The 17,236-nt window shown below is 36.7% G+C and overlaps 3 protein-coding genes across 6 annotated transcripts; 2 read left to right on the top strand and 1 right to left on the bottom strand.

The window, feature by feature from the left end:
• Positions 1 to 850: 850 nt before the first annotated feature.
• LOC125201296 (receptor-like serine/threonine-protein kinase ALE2) lies at positions 851 to 5,837 on the top strand. 4 transcript variants are annotated; one of them, XM_048099354.1, is made up of 7 exons: positions 851 to 1,068; positions 2,971 to 3,249; positions 3,791 to 3,919; positions 4,081 to 4,669; positions 4,764 to 4,896; positions 5,241 to 5,330; positions 5,406 to 5,837. In XM_048099354.1, the coding sequence occupies exons 3-7, from the start codon at positions 3,793 to 3,795 to the stop codon at positions 5,553 to 5,555; spliced, it is 1,089 nt and encodes a 362-aa protein (XP_047955311.1). In that variant the 5' UTR covers positions 851 to 1,068; positions 2,971 to 3,249; positions 3,791 to 3,792; the 3' UTR covers positions 5,556 to 5,837. The 4 variants fall into 4 exon arrangements, with proteins under 4 accessions (XP_047955311.1, XP_047955310.1, XP_047955308.1 ...); XM_048099353.1 differs by having other exon boundaries at positions 851 to 1,091; XM_048099351.1 differs by lacking the exons at positions 851 to 1,068; positions 2,971 to 3,249 and having other exon boundaries at positions 3,569 to 3,919.
• Positions 5,838 to 7,677: 1,840 nt separating this feature from the next.
• Positions 7,678 to 9,260, top strand: LOC125205532 (E3 ubiquitin-protein ligase ATL6-like). Its single transcript, XM_048104547.1, has one exon. It carries the CDS (start codon positions 7,780 to 7,782, stop codon positions 8,887 to 8,889), a length of 1,110 nt encoding a protein of 369 aa, XP_047960504.1. The 5' UTR covers positions 7,678 to 7,779; the 3' UTR covers positions 8,890 to 9,260.
• Positions 9,261 to 11,685: 2,425 nt separating this feature from the next.
• On the bottom strand, positions 11,686 to 14,486 carry LOC125213057 (putative late blight resistance protein homolog R1A-3). The gene is made up of 2 exons (XM_048113412.1): positions 13,258 to 14,486; positions 11,686 to 13,158 (listed from the first exon to the last, which is right to left on the bottom strand). Exons 1-2 carry the CDS (start codon positions 14,366 to 14,368, stop codon positions 11,840 to 11,842), a joined length of 2,430 nt encoding a protein of 809 aa, XP_047969369.1. The 5' UTR covers positions 14,369 to 14,486; the 3' UTR covers positions 11,686 to 11,839.
• Positions 14,487 to 17,236: the final 2,750 nt, after the last annotated feature.

Here is a 17,236-nt window from a genome sequence, read left to right as displayed (position 1 = left end):
AAATGGATAACTATCGGAGGAACGTAGAGATTATTAGTAAATCCAATCTAGTCAAAATGTAACTTAGTTGCCGTTGATTGGTAGTTTTTTCATGGAGCCATAAAAAGGACTATTTTTCGTCTCATTTTCATTTATTCAGGATTCAAAAATAAAAAAATTAAATATTCTGGACCAATATCATAAAATGATACTTTGTTTAGGATAAAAAATAAACTTTACTCTATAATAAAGTACTAATAATGAATCTAAATTGGGTTTAATCGGGCTAAGAGCATCTCCAACCATTCCATTAAACTGAAACCTATTTTAGTGTAAATCTCACACTTAATATTGATTTTGCTCCAACCATTTACACTAAACTCAAACCTAAAAGAATATTCCTCACCCACTAACTTTTTATACTTTTCAATGACACCTATATATTTTATCTAAATTACACACTAACCTTATGACACTTTATCAATATCATAAATTAAATAATACTCGGAGGGAGTATAATACAAGATTTATTAATATAACTAAATATGAAATCTATTATTATTGAATAATAAATTACAAAAATTTAGAAAATTTAAATACAATAAAAATACTATAAAAAATATTACAGCGTACACATAGAATAATTAAAACTCAAATTAAAATTCATTTAAAAATTTAATTTAATTACCAGTCTTCTGTTTTGATTTTATTTATTTGGATTTATGTTTCTCTATTTTAAAATTTCTATATTATGCATCGTTTTTTTATTACTTATGTTTAACTATTTTTTTTGGTTATGATAGCATATTTGATTTGAATATAGTAATGTACGTATAGTATTTAATTACTAACTAATAATCTATTAATCCAAAAATATGATGTTAGTTAATTGCCATCATCAACCGGAGAGGCTTCTTCCGAAGCGCATAATCCTCGTCCGCCACGGCGACAGCGCCGGCGCCGTCTGAACACCCCTCACTGAACAGTTCGATCGCACCGACTCTCAGATCTACGACCTCGTCTCAAATTCCGAGGAATATGCCGAGAGCAGAATCATCGGGAATGTCGTATCCGAGAACAGGATTGAAGGTGATCAATGAGATTAGTGAAAGGTTTGGGAGGTCCTTCTATCGAATTTTTTTTCTTCCGTTTTGTTGTTTTTTTGCCCGTTTGATTTGATTAAAATTGTTGCCTCTGCAATTATTGATTAATCAGCGATTACATTTTTTTTCCACTTTTTGTCCTCTTCGTGGAAAGTTACATTCGCTATTCGTTTTGAAGATTGGGAGCATCTCAACCGTAGTCTAAACTTTCGATTATTGGCCATGAATTGAATATTGATAGTAGTAATTTTACACTCTGTATTACTACCTCCGTCCCCCAAAATTTGCTACACTTTGATCCGACACGGATTTTAAGAAATGTAATGGAAAGTGAGTTGAAAAAGTTGGTGAGATGTAGGTCCTACTTTTAAAGTATTAGTTTTATAATAAAATGTGAGTAGGAATGAGTGAGTGGAATATGGGGTCCACTACCAAAAATGGTAAAAGTGAAGTGTATCAAATTTTCAGGGACGGACCGAAATAGTAAACTGTATCAAATTTTCAGGGACAGAGGTAGTATTATCGAGCAGAATAGCTAGTACCTGATTACTTTAGTACAAAGTAGAAGAACACTCGACGTAGTGTTTCCTTGAGGTTTTGGATGAACAATTACCAAATTACGAACCTATTATTTTGTCCTTATACTAATTTGCTGTTTGCAAGACAATGATTACACTATTGTGGCATATAGTGTATAAAACATGCCTGCTGAAATGGTCTTCCTTTGATGCAATGGATCTGAGAGCATTTTTGTTTGCAGTATAGGACAAGTTGATGCAGTTGTTTGTTTTATTAAAAAATATCTTCAACATTTGAAAAGGTGCACAGTAATGTTATATTTGACAGTTTCTGCATTTCTTCTGATTCTTCATGAACTTATTCTAACCAGTCATTGTGTTCGGCCATGTATTGTGTACAGTAGACAGAAAACTGGTGCTGCATTCGGAATTTCGATAGAAGTCATGCTGGTTATTCTAAACTGCAGTGATTGCTGTGTTACAATTGAATTTGGCATGCCACTTACTCTGGCATGACACAAAAATTATGGCAAAAAATACTGGGCTGTCAAATGTGAAGAAAGGAGTCCTTGATTCTACAAAATTAAATTTCTATGAGAACCCATATTGACATATATCATCTAACTCCACATCTATATTAGTTTGCTCTTTGGTGTTGACAAACTTATCGTTGGGTTATTAGGTATGTATTATTAGGGTAGTCTTTCTCTCGAAATGTTTTCGTGTTATGATCTGTTAATTGTGTACAAGTTCATTTTCCACATGTTTTCTCATATGTGTGAGAGTGGTGTGCTTCATTGCATTATGTCATTTATGTGAATATTTTGTTATTAATGGGGAGAATAAAAAGTTGGAGAAGAAAAGATAAGAAAGGAAGAAGAGGGTTCACTGTTGAGTGGGTGGGAAGGCTTCAGTTATTGGATGCAAAGGGGGTAAAAAGTGGGAAGGTGGAGGACCAGGGAGAGGCTTTGCTGGACAGTGACCAGTGGGTACTGACAGCTTGAAGCAAAAAGATGACAAAGAAGGATAAGAGAAAAAATAGAGAATAGAAACACAAAAAAAAGTGTATAAACATATTATAATCATATGATCACTCGATTTTTATGTGTTGTTTAATTTCCCCTCTGTTACTTGAATCATCCATCTAGCCACCCCAGAAAACAAGAGCAGATCGTGACTCGAAATTTATGATTTTACGGTGATTGTGCAGAGGATTCCATTGTTGCCTTTTTGAGTGAACCAGTAAAATACAACCATTATTTTGTATATTCTCACAAGATGCCAGCGGTTTGCAAAAATGATAGAACAGTTTATCTTGTTTCTTTTGCACTTGTGATACATGAAACTAAAGAATCTCTCGCAATGTGCAGGCTTTCTTGAATCCTTATGGAGGGACATAGATATGAACAGGCTCCATCGCAACCAACTGACGACTTTAAATGGACAGTCAAGCGATTTGAGCTCTTGAATAATCTTGGGAATTGCGAGTTCCAAGTAATGCAGCTAGGCGATGGCGGAGAATACAGTCTCGCGGTCCAACACAATGAAGAACAAATCCGAGAGTGGGGATTATCCCCTGATATGATAGCAGACCAGCGGTGGCAATCTGAAGCTAACAAGGGTGACTGGAACGACAGGCATCGCGACAGGTAATTTAATATTCGGTTTGTGTGTAAAAGATATTTGTTTGAAGGTGTTGTAGGGAAGAATAGAAATTTTGTCATGGACTGCCAGTTGTTAATATCTTGAAACTGTTATCCTGTCTGGTTCTCGTTTCCCCCAAAAGGAATCTGAAAATCTGATGTGATAACATTTATGTGGGAGAGGGATCAACAGGAATCAATTATTAGTAACCACAGACAAAAATGCAAGGCTATCCCACTGGTGTGAGACAGAGACTTGACATTGCATGATACAAAAGAGGAGACAAATTCAAGTACTTTCACCTTTTAATTACTCACGAGATATGTTATCCAAACAAAGAATAGACTCTCCTCATTGTGTGTGTTTGTGGCCTTCACTGCCATTAAACAGTCTGCACATAATTAATAACTCTACTAAAATCTCTCATGATGGACACGCCCCAATCCCATGGGCAACACCATGAGATTATCCCGTCGTCGTCCCTCCTCATTATAGTTGTTCCCGTCATCATCGTAGTCCTCCTCATCGCTATACTACTCCTGGCAGCGATGCTCCGCCGCCTCCACTCCTCCAGAGCCAAGAGCAGCAGCAGCGCCGCCTCGAGTAAGAGGGTGGTCCACAACAGCAATTGCATGTTCATTGGTCACAGCACCATCAACTTAGATCCCACTTCAGGTAATTACCAATAAATCACATATGCACAGCACACATACACCAATGCACATTAACACTTATTTAATGCTTAATCGCTGCAATTAGTATTATAAAAACTGAGCCTAAATTTGTGCGCGCATCCAAGTTTTTGTCAATCACATAATACTATGTGTGAATGGCGGCAGATGTCAGCTGCATATACGGAAACAGGCCGCAGATGCGAGGGTACCAGGTGCAGGTATTCACTCTCAAGGAGGCCGAGAAGGCCACCAACAACTTCTGCGACACCAACATGATAGGGACGGACGTATACAGAGGGGTGCTCCGCGACGGCACTCCTGCAGCTATCAAGATCCTCCGCGGCACTGGTAGGTCCGCGGAGCGAGCTTTCCGTTCCCAAGTAGAGCTGTTGTGCCGCGTGCGGTGTTCGTACATAAGGGAGCTGTTGGGGTACTGTGCTGATGAGGAGAAGAGGTTGTTGGTGCTGGAATACATGGCTAATGGGTCTCTAGCAGATCATCTTCGACGTGGGACGTTGAAATGGGGCACTCGGTTAAAGATCGCTCTCGATTGTGGTCGAGCTTTGGAGTATCTCCATGAGCACATGAGCCCTTCCATCATCCACCGCAATATCAGATCCACCACCATTCTCTTGGATCACACCTTCACAGCTAAACTTTCGGGTTTCGGTCTAGCCAAGATTGGGTCAGACAAACTCAATGGCCTCGTTTCTACGCGAGTTCTGGGCACCACCGTATATTTGGCCCCAGAGTATGTTCTTTCTCTCTAGTTTACGCATCTCTAATTAACCATATATCATATATACATACTAATTATAGCTGCAAGTTGTAATGTATATATGTAGGTATGCATCTACAGGGAAGCTCACCACTAAATCAGATGTGTATAGTTATGGTGTCATTCTCTTGGAGTTGTTAACAGGACGCCTGCCTATCGACACCACCCGCTCTCCTGGGGAGCATCTCCTCGTTTCATGGGTATCTCTATATTATATTTACGGATAATAGTCATTTAAATCATAAATTATGATCAATATCATAAGTTGGATCTAAGTTACCTGAAGTGTAATTTCAAGCAGACGATGTCTTTAGTTGATGCTCAAAACGACATCGTTTGTTTGAAATAAGTACACGGTCTTTTCTTTTCCTCTCTCTCTTTCCTTATTTGAATAAAACGACATCATCACCACAGTCACAGACGTCGTTTTATGCACAAATGAGACAATTGTGAAGAATGAAACTTCCGGATTTAATATTATGTTCTCACACCTAACAAAACTGATCATAATTCTTAATTTAAACATTGTATATATGTCTATCAGGCGCTCCCGCGTTTGACCAATAGAGAAAAAGTGATGGAAATGATCGACCCAGCCCTACAAGGCCACTACTCCAAAAAAGATCTTGTTCAAGTAAATATTACTTATATCATTAATAGAAAGTATTGATGAGCATGCATGTATTGATGATATATGTGGTGGTTGCAGGTGGCTGCAATAGCAGCTATGTGTGTGCAGACAGAGGCCGATTATAGACCTCTGATCACCGACGTAGTCCAGTCGTTGATGCCCCTAGTGAAGAACCACTCGGTGCCCAGCTCCTCCGGATTCGCGCATACTCCAAGCCCCAAATTTTGAAACTACGAGTTCATCACCTATTTTTACCACTACATACCAATGTTATGTTATGTTATGTTATGATGCATAGTTGGATAGATACAAATTGGATTCTTGCATATATAAATATATATACCGTAATAACAAGGCACCAAGCTGGTTTCCACTAGGATTCCTCACTTGCTAACCATATGTTTATGTCATTATGTGTATTCACTACTAATATGTTCCATTTGTTGGTCATCTATGAGATGATGAACTCTTTATTGATGGATACTTAATCTATAAAATTGATTTCTCTAATATAGTGTATGGTTATTCCAGTGATTTGGTCTGTTTTCAACTTATCCCTCATTAGTATTCTATAAATTACACCTATCGATGAGGTAGCTGTAAGTCAACACGAGCTTAATTAAGGTGCTATTAATATTTTATATTTTATATTGTAGGATTATTGAATATGAATAATGTAAGTTCATAGAATATCATATAGATTTTGATAGAGTGATTAAAATTTTGGTCTTATCTTATCATCTATGTTTTTAATATTCAATTAGCATATTTATTAATCTATTCAACTCAACACTTTAATCAAACGCTCTCATTTTTATTTGGATCCTAATTTCAATCCTAACATGAGTAATAGTCTCCTCACTGGAGTTTTTGCCTTCAAATTTTATTGTAGCCTGTAGGTATATCCTAAACAAGCAATCAATAAATGGTAGTAGTTTATAGTAATTATTCTATGAGATCATTTTCCCTTCAAACTTATCTACAACAGTAGAACCCACTTCTGATAAGTTCTGATAGAACTATTTCTGGATAGTATCGTCGTATAAATATTAGAAGAATATTTGTAACTAATCTAGATGATAATTATAGTTCGAAATTTAATTTTGGACTCGTGTTCAGATGACTTTATTTACAACATTAATACGCTTACCACAATGTTTTTAACATTTTCACTGTACACAAATTTGATTTTTTTTGTTCACCAATTTCCTGTTCTTTTCTCTCGTTTCCTCATCCCCAATTCCTATGTTTCTTCATCTTATTCTGTTTTTTAATCCACAAAAGCCGTCGCTTCTTGAAAGTCACGACAATGATGTGTGTTCTAGAAATACTAATATTATTGAGAAATTGCTAATTCTGCAATATTTAAAAGTCGACAAATATGAACCGCAGCCTTGACTTGGAAAAATGCCAAATGGAATTTGACGCAGCAACATAATTCAGATAAGAAATAATAGCAATATTATGAGTTGGCTGACCAGATCAAATCGCCCATGTCGTTGGATCAAAATAATTTCAACTCATGCCCGCGCACGTGGCTTCCTCCCAATAATATCATACACAAGTAAAAAACACTGCAGTAATTAAATTTAAAAACAATAAATTTCAAGTATTAAATGACCCTAATCACATTAATTAAGAGCACTCTTTCTTGCAAAAGTTGAACCCCCAACCCAAAGTATCCCCACATCCCGTCTCTAATAGTATTGTAAGGATATTCAATCGGGATATACATTGACTCACTTAGGGGAGGACTGTTAATCCTGTCCTCCTAAAAGTCCACTTCTCAAGGACTCATGGTCTCACACTAATTTGCTTAGATAGTGTGTGATTGGTAAAAAATAATCTATTTTTTCAGAAAGGTACGGAATACATCATCAAATATTTAACATGATTCCACAAGATCCAGTTTCGTTTTTGCCTGCGAGACGTTGCAACTACATGGTAGTAGTAAGAATCGATCCTTACTCGTTCTTGCAACTCTGCTCCTCCAGAATCAACTGCGTTGTCCCTGCTGGGATAAAATTATTTTGATGATATACATATGTTGGTTGGTTGTACACTATCCAAACATTCAAGTGATACTCCATTTTTCAATAAATTAATTGCAAAATGAATCGAGAACTACTAGAATTCAAGAAGCTTTCTTAATTTAAGCGAATGGAGTGGTATTTAAAAGATTGCTACTTTTCTTCCTTTTCCATTCTCACATATTAACAAATTCAGACCGATTATTTTTCTAATATTTAGAAAAATAACATCAAATTTACATAATAGAATGTTCTATTGAGAGGCTCAAAGTCAGATTCGATAAGTCAAGTTCATTTGCTTGAATTTCACGACATCTCACAAGCCTCATTTCTCTCACCTCTTTAATACACATGACTCACCCATCATAAGAGTAATTTCATAACAAACCCCACCTCACAAAATTCATGCCCCAAATCTCACCATGAATTCTCTCCGCCGCATTCCCCTCTTCCTCCTCCTCCTCCTCCTCACCTCCGCCGCCGCTCAGCCCGCCCGCGACCCCACCAATGAAAACCAGTACAACTACGCCAAGTTCAGCCCCTCCATGGCCATCATCATCGTCGTCCTCATCGCCGCCCTCTTCTTCATGGGCTTCTTCTCCATCTACATCCGCCACTGCACCGACTCCTCCTCCTCCGTCGCCGGCGCCCGCCGCGTCCTCTCCCTCCGCGCCCGCCGCGCCGCCGCCTCCCGCGGCCTCGACCCCGACGTCATCTCCACCTTCCCCACCTTCACCTACGCCGAGGTCAAGGACCACAAGCTCGGCAAGAGCGCCCTCGAGTGCGCCGTCTGCCTCAACGAGTTCGAGGACCACGAAACGCTGCGTTTGATCCCCAAGTGCGACCACGTCTTCCACCCCGACTGCGTCGACGTCTGGCTCGAGTCCCACGTCACCTGCCCCGTCTGCCGCGCCAATCTCGTCCCCCAACCCGGTGACGAAGATCCAGAACCGGTTCAGATCTCATCTCAACCGGTTCCGGCTTTGGAGAGGTCTGTCTCCAGAACCAGTGAAATCGCGGTTCAAATAGATGAAAACCGCAATTTCACCGGGTTGGATAGAAATGGTACAAACCGGAGTCCGGGTTTTGATCTCCCGAACCGGCCGCCAAGATCGTGGTCGGTTCGAACCGCAAAAGCGGTCGGTTTGGATAAGTTCAGATCCCACTCGACCGGGCATTCACTGGTCCAACCGGGTGAGAATCTTGACCGGTTCACTTTAAGGCTGCCCAATATGGTTAGAAAAGAAATGATAGACCGGGCCGTATTGAACCGGACCGGGAGTCTCGCGGCTACTACATTGCCTAGGGAGAGGAGTTCGCGGAGGGGATTCAGAGCCGGCGAGGGGAGTAGCCGGTGGGGATTTTTCACGAGAGGGCTGTCGATGAAGTCGACAAAGGTGGTGGCGGAGGCCGGGGAAAGTAGCGGGACCAGTGGGCCGCCACTAAGGATGCCATCTTTCACGTGTTTGGAGCCGAAAATGGACGACGAAACCGGTTTAATTTCGGCGGACCGGAATAAGTCTCCGGTTTAAATGGGGTGCACATGTGTATGTTTTCTTGTACAATATTTTGGTGGAAAAGTTGACTTTAAGCAGAGGCGAAAGAAGATGACTAGGAAAGGGGAGCCGATGAAGGTTGAAAATTTTGAGGTGGATTAACAATGTCGGTCATCGATTCTTTTTTAATTCTTTATTTAATCTATTTTTGTCTCTGAATTCTTGATCTTTCATAAGTGATAGTAATATTGTGACATCTTGGAAAGATCACATAATAAAATGAGAAAATAGAATTTTGTTTTGTAATTAGAAATAAGACTTGGTCGTAGGCGAGACTTCGATCCAGCCCATTGTATATAATAGTTAATCTTCTTGGGAATTTATTTTTCATGGGATAATTATTTGTATTTTCTGTCTTATCAGTTGGACCTAAATTTAAAAATGTCTCAAGAATATTTCAATTTTTTCCGATTTCAAAAATGACGGAGAGATCGAAACATAAAGTTAACATCAAATGTGACGTGTTTAAATAATAATCACTATCCTAACATAACTGACTAATAAATTGATTTAATGGAAAATGAATGATAGATGATGACTATGTTAGTATAAATGTGCTTCCAAATTACTCCAGAAATTATTGATTTGATAATTTTTGTATAAAGATCATTACACTTATTTCATGGAGCACATGCATACATGACCAATCCAACAAGGAGTAGCTAATTTCAATTTTCAACACATTTCGTACTTAATTAATTTCACTTTGACAAGAAAGATTATAAACTGAAGTTTAATCTATCAAATAAAGAGATAATACAATTTGTAAAAAGATGAAATAAAGCAAAAAATGAATAATTTTTTTGGTAAAAAGAAAAAAAAAATAGTACTATTTCATTTAGTTTTAAAACGCCGGCCTATTATGTGGGCAGCGGGCACATGTAACATGTTCAATTGATGACAAATGTGGCCCTAAGCCTATATATAGCTTTAAAGGATTGCCTCACTTTCTGTTGAAAAATTTGGCATGATTAGAATATGTCCCTACCTATGAAAAATTACATGAAGCATCTCTTTTCACATAAAATATGAATCATCATTATACAGTAAGATCGAAATTGTAATTGTCGTTATTTAATTAAGCCTCGATATGTCAAAATCAAACTATTTCAGATAGACTTAAGCGATTGAATAATTAAGACAGATGCATGGATCACTATTAAGCGCGCGCACACATAAAGCGAAGTAGAGATTCGTTAATAAGTGTGCGACATTAGATAATTAGATAATTAGCTTAATGCAAGTTTTATTTTATTCGTATTTGATATATTGTTGAAGCCTGCCATAAGTGAAGGTTTTTTGTCCATCGAACTGTTGAAGGTGCGCAATTAATCGTAGGTATAAATTAAGCTACCATTAGTAAGGGAAGATGAAAAGATAGAAAGACACACAATGAGCGTGGTTCTAGTCCGACTCTGATACAGTTTAATTTTACTTTTAAAAATAATGAGTAACTTTCATGAATTTGAGTCAAGCTTTACTGGGTTCATGATCTTATCGGGTTGACCCGTTAAGAACATAATTATTTTAGATTGAGTTCACATTGGATATAGATAACCCATTAAGAAATAATATTACTATTTTCATTGTTTTTTTATTTTTAAAAAATTTATGTTTTACTTTATTATTCAAATTCATATAAATATCAGATTTAATCGTGCAATATCAGATTTTAATTTTGTAATAAGTATTACTTTAGATCGTTATTGTGTCGTGTCAACTCATATTATATCGTGTTGTTAACGAGTTCGTGTCGGGTGTAAATCATGTTCGAGTTTGAAGCTAGTAATCCGGGTTCGTGTTCGGATTCACAATTTCCTTAACAGGTCAGATTCAAGTTAAGCTTTTATTAGATTGGGTTGTTATCAGGTTGACAGACCCAACTTGCATGAGCTCGCATGATTTGTCACCACTACAAGTACTTTTAATCACATAGTGCCACATTTTATTTTGAACATATTGTAATTTTATTAAATTTATGTAAAATACAATAATGATTTCTAGCGTAGAAGTACTCCCTCCGTCCCATAATAGATGTCACACTTTTTTTTTTATTTGTCCTACAAAAAATGTCACATTTCTATTTTTGGAAAACGTTCTCTCTCACATTAATATAAAAATTATATTTTCTTTTTCTGTTTCACAAACAAAACAAAACCTTCTAAAATCCTATGCCGTCACACAAGTGTGACATCTTTTGTGGAACGGAGAGAGTATATTATTGTGTACTACTCCAATACTCCAAGAAGGAGGTATTTCTTATTGTATAACGTATATAATATAAAAACCTAAAACATAAAGTTTTACGTGGAAGGATGTGATTAAATATTAAAATATCGAATTCATGAAAACACGGGCTCATTTTAAGGGCATTTTAATTAATTCATTTCATAAAATTTGAAATTTTTAAAAAACACATAGGTCACTTTTACATACATAGAGATTATTTGTACACAGTATTATTAGTTCAATTAGAAAATTCGTGACTTTAAAAACAAACATGTCATTTTAAAATCGTTTTCAGTTCATACAAACTTACGATGTAGCACTATTTAAAATAAACTAAAATGATCTTGAAATGACTTTTGTATTTATGAATGAATCAAAACACCCTTAAATTGATCTCCATGTTTTCAAAATTTTCATCAATTCTCATCTTTTCATTTTATGATCTAGTGGTTGAGATTTTGTCTATAATTATGCATTAAGATGTGATCACCATCCGTTTAGGATAAGTACAAATATAAGTGCAGTGCACTGCTACGTCCAACAAGTTGAAATAAATGTACCTAACAATTTCAAATAATTGAACCTACTAAGTTTACAATTTATTTTCTACAATTTGTAGTACATGAGTACAATATAAGACTATCAAAATTTTGACAGAATTGCCACTAGTTACCAGTTACCACTCTTCATACTATATCTATGAAACCGCTCCATCAATTATAACTTGAAGGGATTGATTTCCAAGATTCTCTTGTTCCTCCAATATCTTCATCGCTGACATTTTCACTGACTCAGAACAATTAACAACACTTATTTTTTCAAGTGTTGGTACCTCTCCAATGTCCAAAGGAATTTCATCCAGCTTCCGCAAACACGAAAGAAAAAGCGTCTCCAGCACCGGAAAATTGAACTTGTCCACGGTCCAACGAATCAGATTATGACAATTAGAAATGATCAAATGTTTCAAGCTACAAAATTTCTCATCAACAAACTCCCATTCCGGTCCCACCACTGCGTTCCAATGGAAACGAAGAAGTTGGAGATGAGGCAACGAAGCCATCATTGCCATACCACTCCATGCCATGTAACAATTGTCTAAATTCAGCTCGCTGAGAGAATCCGGCAGCTTGAGGTTCTCAAACTCTACATGTGGCCCTCCCCTGCAACGGATGCTTAGCGATTCCAGCTTGCTTAAGCGGCCAACGTTATGCAGATGGAAGCACCAGCCTAGTTCAGTTTCCTCTTCCAATCTGTATTCGATATCCAATTCTCTAACGTTGGGTATTCTGGCACAAACATCCTCGCTGAAAACGAGCATCTCTACTGTCTTGAGCGTCTGTAAGTTGTGTAAAACAAAGACGCCGCCTTGAGGAGGATCAGGAAGCTTCATTTCTGAAATCTCGATATGCCTAAGCTGCGACATCTTCCAAATCTCTGATGGTAAAGCAGTAGTGATGAGGTCGAATGGAGACGAACGCTTCACAATCAATGTTTGCAAACTCCAACATAGTGAAATTGAAAAAGGAATTGCCGGTGTGGATAGGTGAGAATGATGGGATATGTAGCGCAGGTTAACTTGTTGAAAAGAATCCTGTAGGGTACTCTCATGATCATCAACAAGCACTCTCAGCAACCTAGACCTCAATGGTGTGTCTCTTTGCCTGCTCAATATTAGAGGCGTGATGACGGATGGCTTTTTTGAAGTGAGAGATTCTCGAGGATAAAAACTTGCGGATCTTTTATCAAATATGAATTGGCGTTCCTCACCTATGTCTCTTTGGATACGATAAAAGTTTTCGTTCTCTGCTGTATGTATGCACAACTCTCTTACTAGATCATGAAGGCAACAACTGGTAATATTTCCGTATTCGAATTCTTCTACTATAAGGAGATTCCTATGAATAAGGTCGATTATGTAACTCCTTGCAACTTGTTCCAAACTTCGGGTTTTAGTTGGTTTTATGAGTCCCTCAGCAACCCACAACTTGATAAGATGTGCCACGTTTATTCGATAATCTTCAGGGTATAATCCCAAGTAAAGAAAACATGATTTCAAATGAACAGGCAAGTACTTGTAACTCATATATAGTATGTTGGATGGTGTGTTGCGTTTACCTGAATATTCCATAACCAAGCTCTTGTCCTTCGCGATTTCCTCCCAATACTCTAGCGTCCTTGGTGCCTTTCCAAGAAGCCCCCCAATCACACGGATTGCAAGTGGAAGTCCTCTGCATTTTCTGATGATCTCCTCCGCGATTCTTTCCAATTGAGGAGGGCACTTTTGCTCCGCGAATGTCACTTCATATAAAAGGTCCCAACCATTTTTGTAATCGAGAAAATCAATAGCAAGTGAAGATGAGCCAAAGTAATCAACCAATTCTTGTTGCCGGGTTGTCACAATAATTCGGCTTCCATTACCATTTTCTGGGAAGAAAGACTTAATATTATCCCAAGCACCAATACTCCACGCATCATCCAGTACAATTAAATATCTTTGACCCGACAAAGATTTATACAACTTTTCACCTAGTTCATGATCAGTTCTATTTTCGGACCCCGTCAATCCCAGGCAAGAAAGTGCTTGTGAAAGCATATCAGTTGCATTATAATCTTGAGACACAGTAACCCAAACACGAACATCAAAATGATATACCACAAGTGAATTTTCATAGACATGTCTGGCAAGAGTGGTCTTACCAACACCGCCCATTCCAACAATCGGGAGGGTTCTACGGCCATTATATCCGATGAGCTCATCCAAAAGCTGCGCCACATAGTGGTCGAATCCAAGCATGGTAGTCTTCTTAGGTACACCAGAAGCTGACGACGACGGTGAAGATGATGGTGGTAGTGGAGGCATGGAACTGAGTGATCCGGTTTCCTCTTTAAACTTGACAGCTTTTTCCTTGATGGAGCTCATCTCTTGCATTATTTTCTCAAGACGACGGAGCAACATCGGTAGACTTTTCCGAGTAGATAAGTTACGAATTTGATCAGCAGCTTCGACTTCAATTATGTCTTCAGCCTCATGAGCTGCGTCCCTGATCCGACTCATCAGATCTTCTGCTTCTGAATAATTCTCCACAAAATCGACAAGGAAATCAACAAGTTCTAGAAGAGATTGAAACTGGTAGTTGTCGAAACAAGTGGAAAGGTGAGGATGAATCTTGATCTGATCTATAGTATTCAACGACGACACTAGAGATGCATAAGCCGTCGCTGCCATTTCTAACCTGGATTGGATCCGATTCGCTTTTGTTGTTTGTTTTGGCAGAGTCAAAGGAAGAATGGAAAGTGGATGAGAATAAACAATAATGAAAAAAATCGAATTGAAAGAGAAGAGCATACTTAATCAATAAATGATGTTTGATCGATGGCGTGTGCTCTTAATTTCACTATAAAAAGATTGAACAATGGAAAATAAAATGTAACCTCGTCAATGCTAATCCACTCTACTCTTCTCGTATTAACACCTTTATTATAATTACACTGCACCAAAAATATAGTATTGCATTTAGAGGTGGGGAAAATAAAATACCGAGAATACCGGTTTGCCTTGTCAGCAGTCTGCTTGGCTAGTTTGCACTCTCTTACTGATTTCAGTGCCTATCCTACACACTTAACTCACAATTTGTGCATTATCTCCCAAAAGTATGTAAAAATATTTAAAAGCTAATGCATGAAATGAGCTTTATCATTTTGTAATACTAGTAAATCTTGCCCAAAATTCATAAATATTCAAAATAATGACCAAAAATCACTTTTATATATATAATGATCATGATATATAAATCTTGGGCTATCTATCTCGCGTATAGATTCTTATCATTTGCTTTATTAACAAATCATATGGCTTCATATACTTTACAACTGGACTTGGGGCATATGTGTGAGTGACGATTGTGAACACTCTATCTGAAATAATTGACCCATGCATTTAGTGGTCTTGATTCTTAAAAGTAATCCAATTATATGTGGAGAAACCCAGAAAAAAAGTTCTTCTCTGCCAGTGCCATCGGATTCAAGACATGTGAATTATTTTTCATAAATGATCATCTATTAACATGTAATTGAAGACCAATTGCTGTAAATTCTTCTATTGGCAATAATAAAGGTAAACTCATCAACATTAGATTGGTGATTAAGGCAAACTCAAAATTTCAAATGCCAGCTTTATTCGTGGATATGAAAAGCTGCCTGGTGCTCATTGGTTTAATGAAATTACTGTGCTGATATTCAATAATTTAGATATCTAACCCAAAATCAACATTATTTCAATCACAACACAATTTTCAACTGTCATGTAGTAGTAAATAATTTTCATTTCAGCCACAACGTTGAAAATGCAATCGACCTTATTTCAGCTTTCCTTTCTTATTTTTATTGAGAAAACGTGAATAAAATATGAGAATTTTTTTTTATTTTTAAAAATAAAATTATTATTTTTATTTTAAAATAATAAAATATGACTATTTTTTGTAGATGAATGAAGTACAAGGAAACAATTCAGGGGCCAATTCAAAAATGAATACAACTAAAATTTGTTAAAATGGAGCGAATATTATATTTACTCACGAGTTTAGTCATTGTATTTTTTCAAGCTTATCGGACGATATCAATAATAATTGCAGCATCTTATATTCTTATCATACCATATTAAGTTGAATTATGGTGTATATTAGTCAATCAATAAATTATTAAGCACGTTAGATTTGTCGTTATGCGGACTTTGGATGATGTGGTTTTCAATTCGCTAGTGTAAGTTTCGGACACTAGCTATTATAATTATGTATAGCAAAATCATCCTCATATCGACATAATAATTTAGATAAAATAATTAAAACAAATTAAAAACGTCGATTTTAACTATTAAAGATGTCAATTGGTGAGCCAATCGCAAATTAGGCTCGGCCTAAACTCAGTGAACCAATCACAAATTAGTGAAAAACTACATGCATAGAATTAGGTTATAACAATTGTTTCCTAAAAAAAAAATTTGTTACATATTAAAACATATGTTATCCACCGCTAATATACACCTATTTTATTATAACACTCTTTCCGTATTATGGTAGTTGAGTCGTATTCCGTTTTGGTTTGTACCAACGTAATTAAGTCATTCCCTTTTTTTTTTTAATAAAAACTTTATCTACTTTCATACTTTACTCTTTCTTTATTCTTCTTACTTTATTCTTTCCGATTTAATCCTTAACGCACCAGTTTCTTAAAATCTTATACCCAAAATAAATGTCTCAATTACCTTGAAACGAAGAATGTATAATTTACCATTATTCATTTTGAAATTATGACAATGGCAATACGATCCACAATGGTATTGTTGTCCATCATGGCTTTTGCTAGCTAGCTGGACAACGATCCATATTGTGGATTGCAAACAACAACGAAATGACATATTTATGGCACACAATAGTAATGTATTGATTTTTAAGAACAATTTATCCGGTAGAATATTTGTTCATGAGAAATACTAAGTTTTTCACTAATCACATGAAAACATGATTAACATGACATCCATGCATTTTATAAAATTGATGTAGACAGGGACCAAATGGTTGCAAGTATGTTTAACTTTTGTGTTTATAACTATTTAGTTTTATTCCTATTTTTATGATAAATAGGCCAATGTATTAATGGATCATGCGTTACACAATTTTATACGAGCACCAATAAATGATACCGCATGGTCAATTATTTAGTGTCACATCTTATCCTTAACTTGGGTCATAGTTTGGTTCACATTAATGTATCGATGGATCTTATTCATATTAGTCACGAGGATGCATTTTCTATATATGGCCCATTTCCACCCATTAATTGGTAGTATTTCTCCACTTTTCACCTCTTTCTTTCAGAGGATAAATATATGTGATAAGAGGTGGAAAAGTGTGAATACACATTTCGCTTATAATTTTCTTTACAATGAGGTAGTCGTCATATTGTGTTATGAAATGGCCAGAAACGGAAAGAGAATACAAGTCTCACAAATTATTTAGATACGTAGACATGCTTGAATTTTTAATTAATATTGTCGTCGACCACAATTATATTTGCAAATAATGCTCGATAATCCTAT

The sequence above is a fragment of the Salvia hispanica genome, chromosome 1 (assembly GCF_023119035.1).
Source record: "Salvia hispanica cultivar TCC Black 2014 chromosome 1, UniMelb_Shisp_WGS_1.0, whole genome shotgun sequence".
NCBI lineage: Eukaryota > Viridiplantae > Streptophyta > Magnoliopsida > Lamiales > Lamiaceae > Salvia > Salvia hispanica.
The sequence above is the reverse complement of the archived record's forward strand: the minus strand, read 5'-3'. Positions and strand labels throughout refer to the sequence as shown.

Coding starts and splice junctions, on each gene's coding strand:
- LOC125201296 (XM_048099351.1), top strand. CDS start 3,670: ATGATGGACACGCCCCAATCCCATGGGCAACACCATGAGATTATCCCG. Junction 4,670..4,763: donor ACCGTATATTTGGCCCCAGA/GTATGTTCTTTC, acceptor GTATATATGTAG/GTATGCATCTACAGGGAAGC. Junction 5,331..5,405: donor CCAAAAAAGATCTTGTTCAA/GTAAATATTACT, acceptor TGGTGGTTGCAG/GTGGCTGCAATAGCAGCTAT.
- LOC125205532 (XM_048104547.1), top strand. CDS start 7,780: ATGAATTCTCTCCGCCGCATTCCCCTCTTCCTCCTCCTCCTCCTCCTC.
- LOC125213057 (XM_048113412.1), bottom strand. CDS start 14,368: ATGGCAGCGACGGCTTATGCATCTCTAGTGTCGTCGTTGAATACTATA. Junction 13,159..13,257: donor CTTGGTTATGGAATATTCAG/GTAAACGCAACA, acceptor TATACCCTGAAG/ATTATCGAATAAACGTGGCA.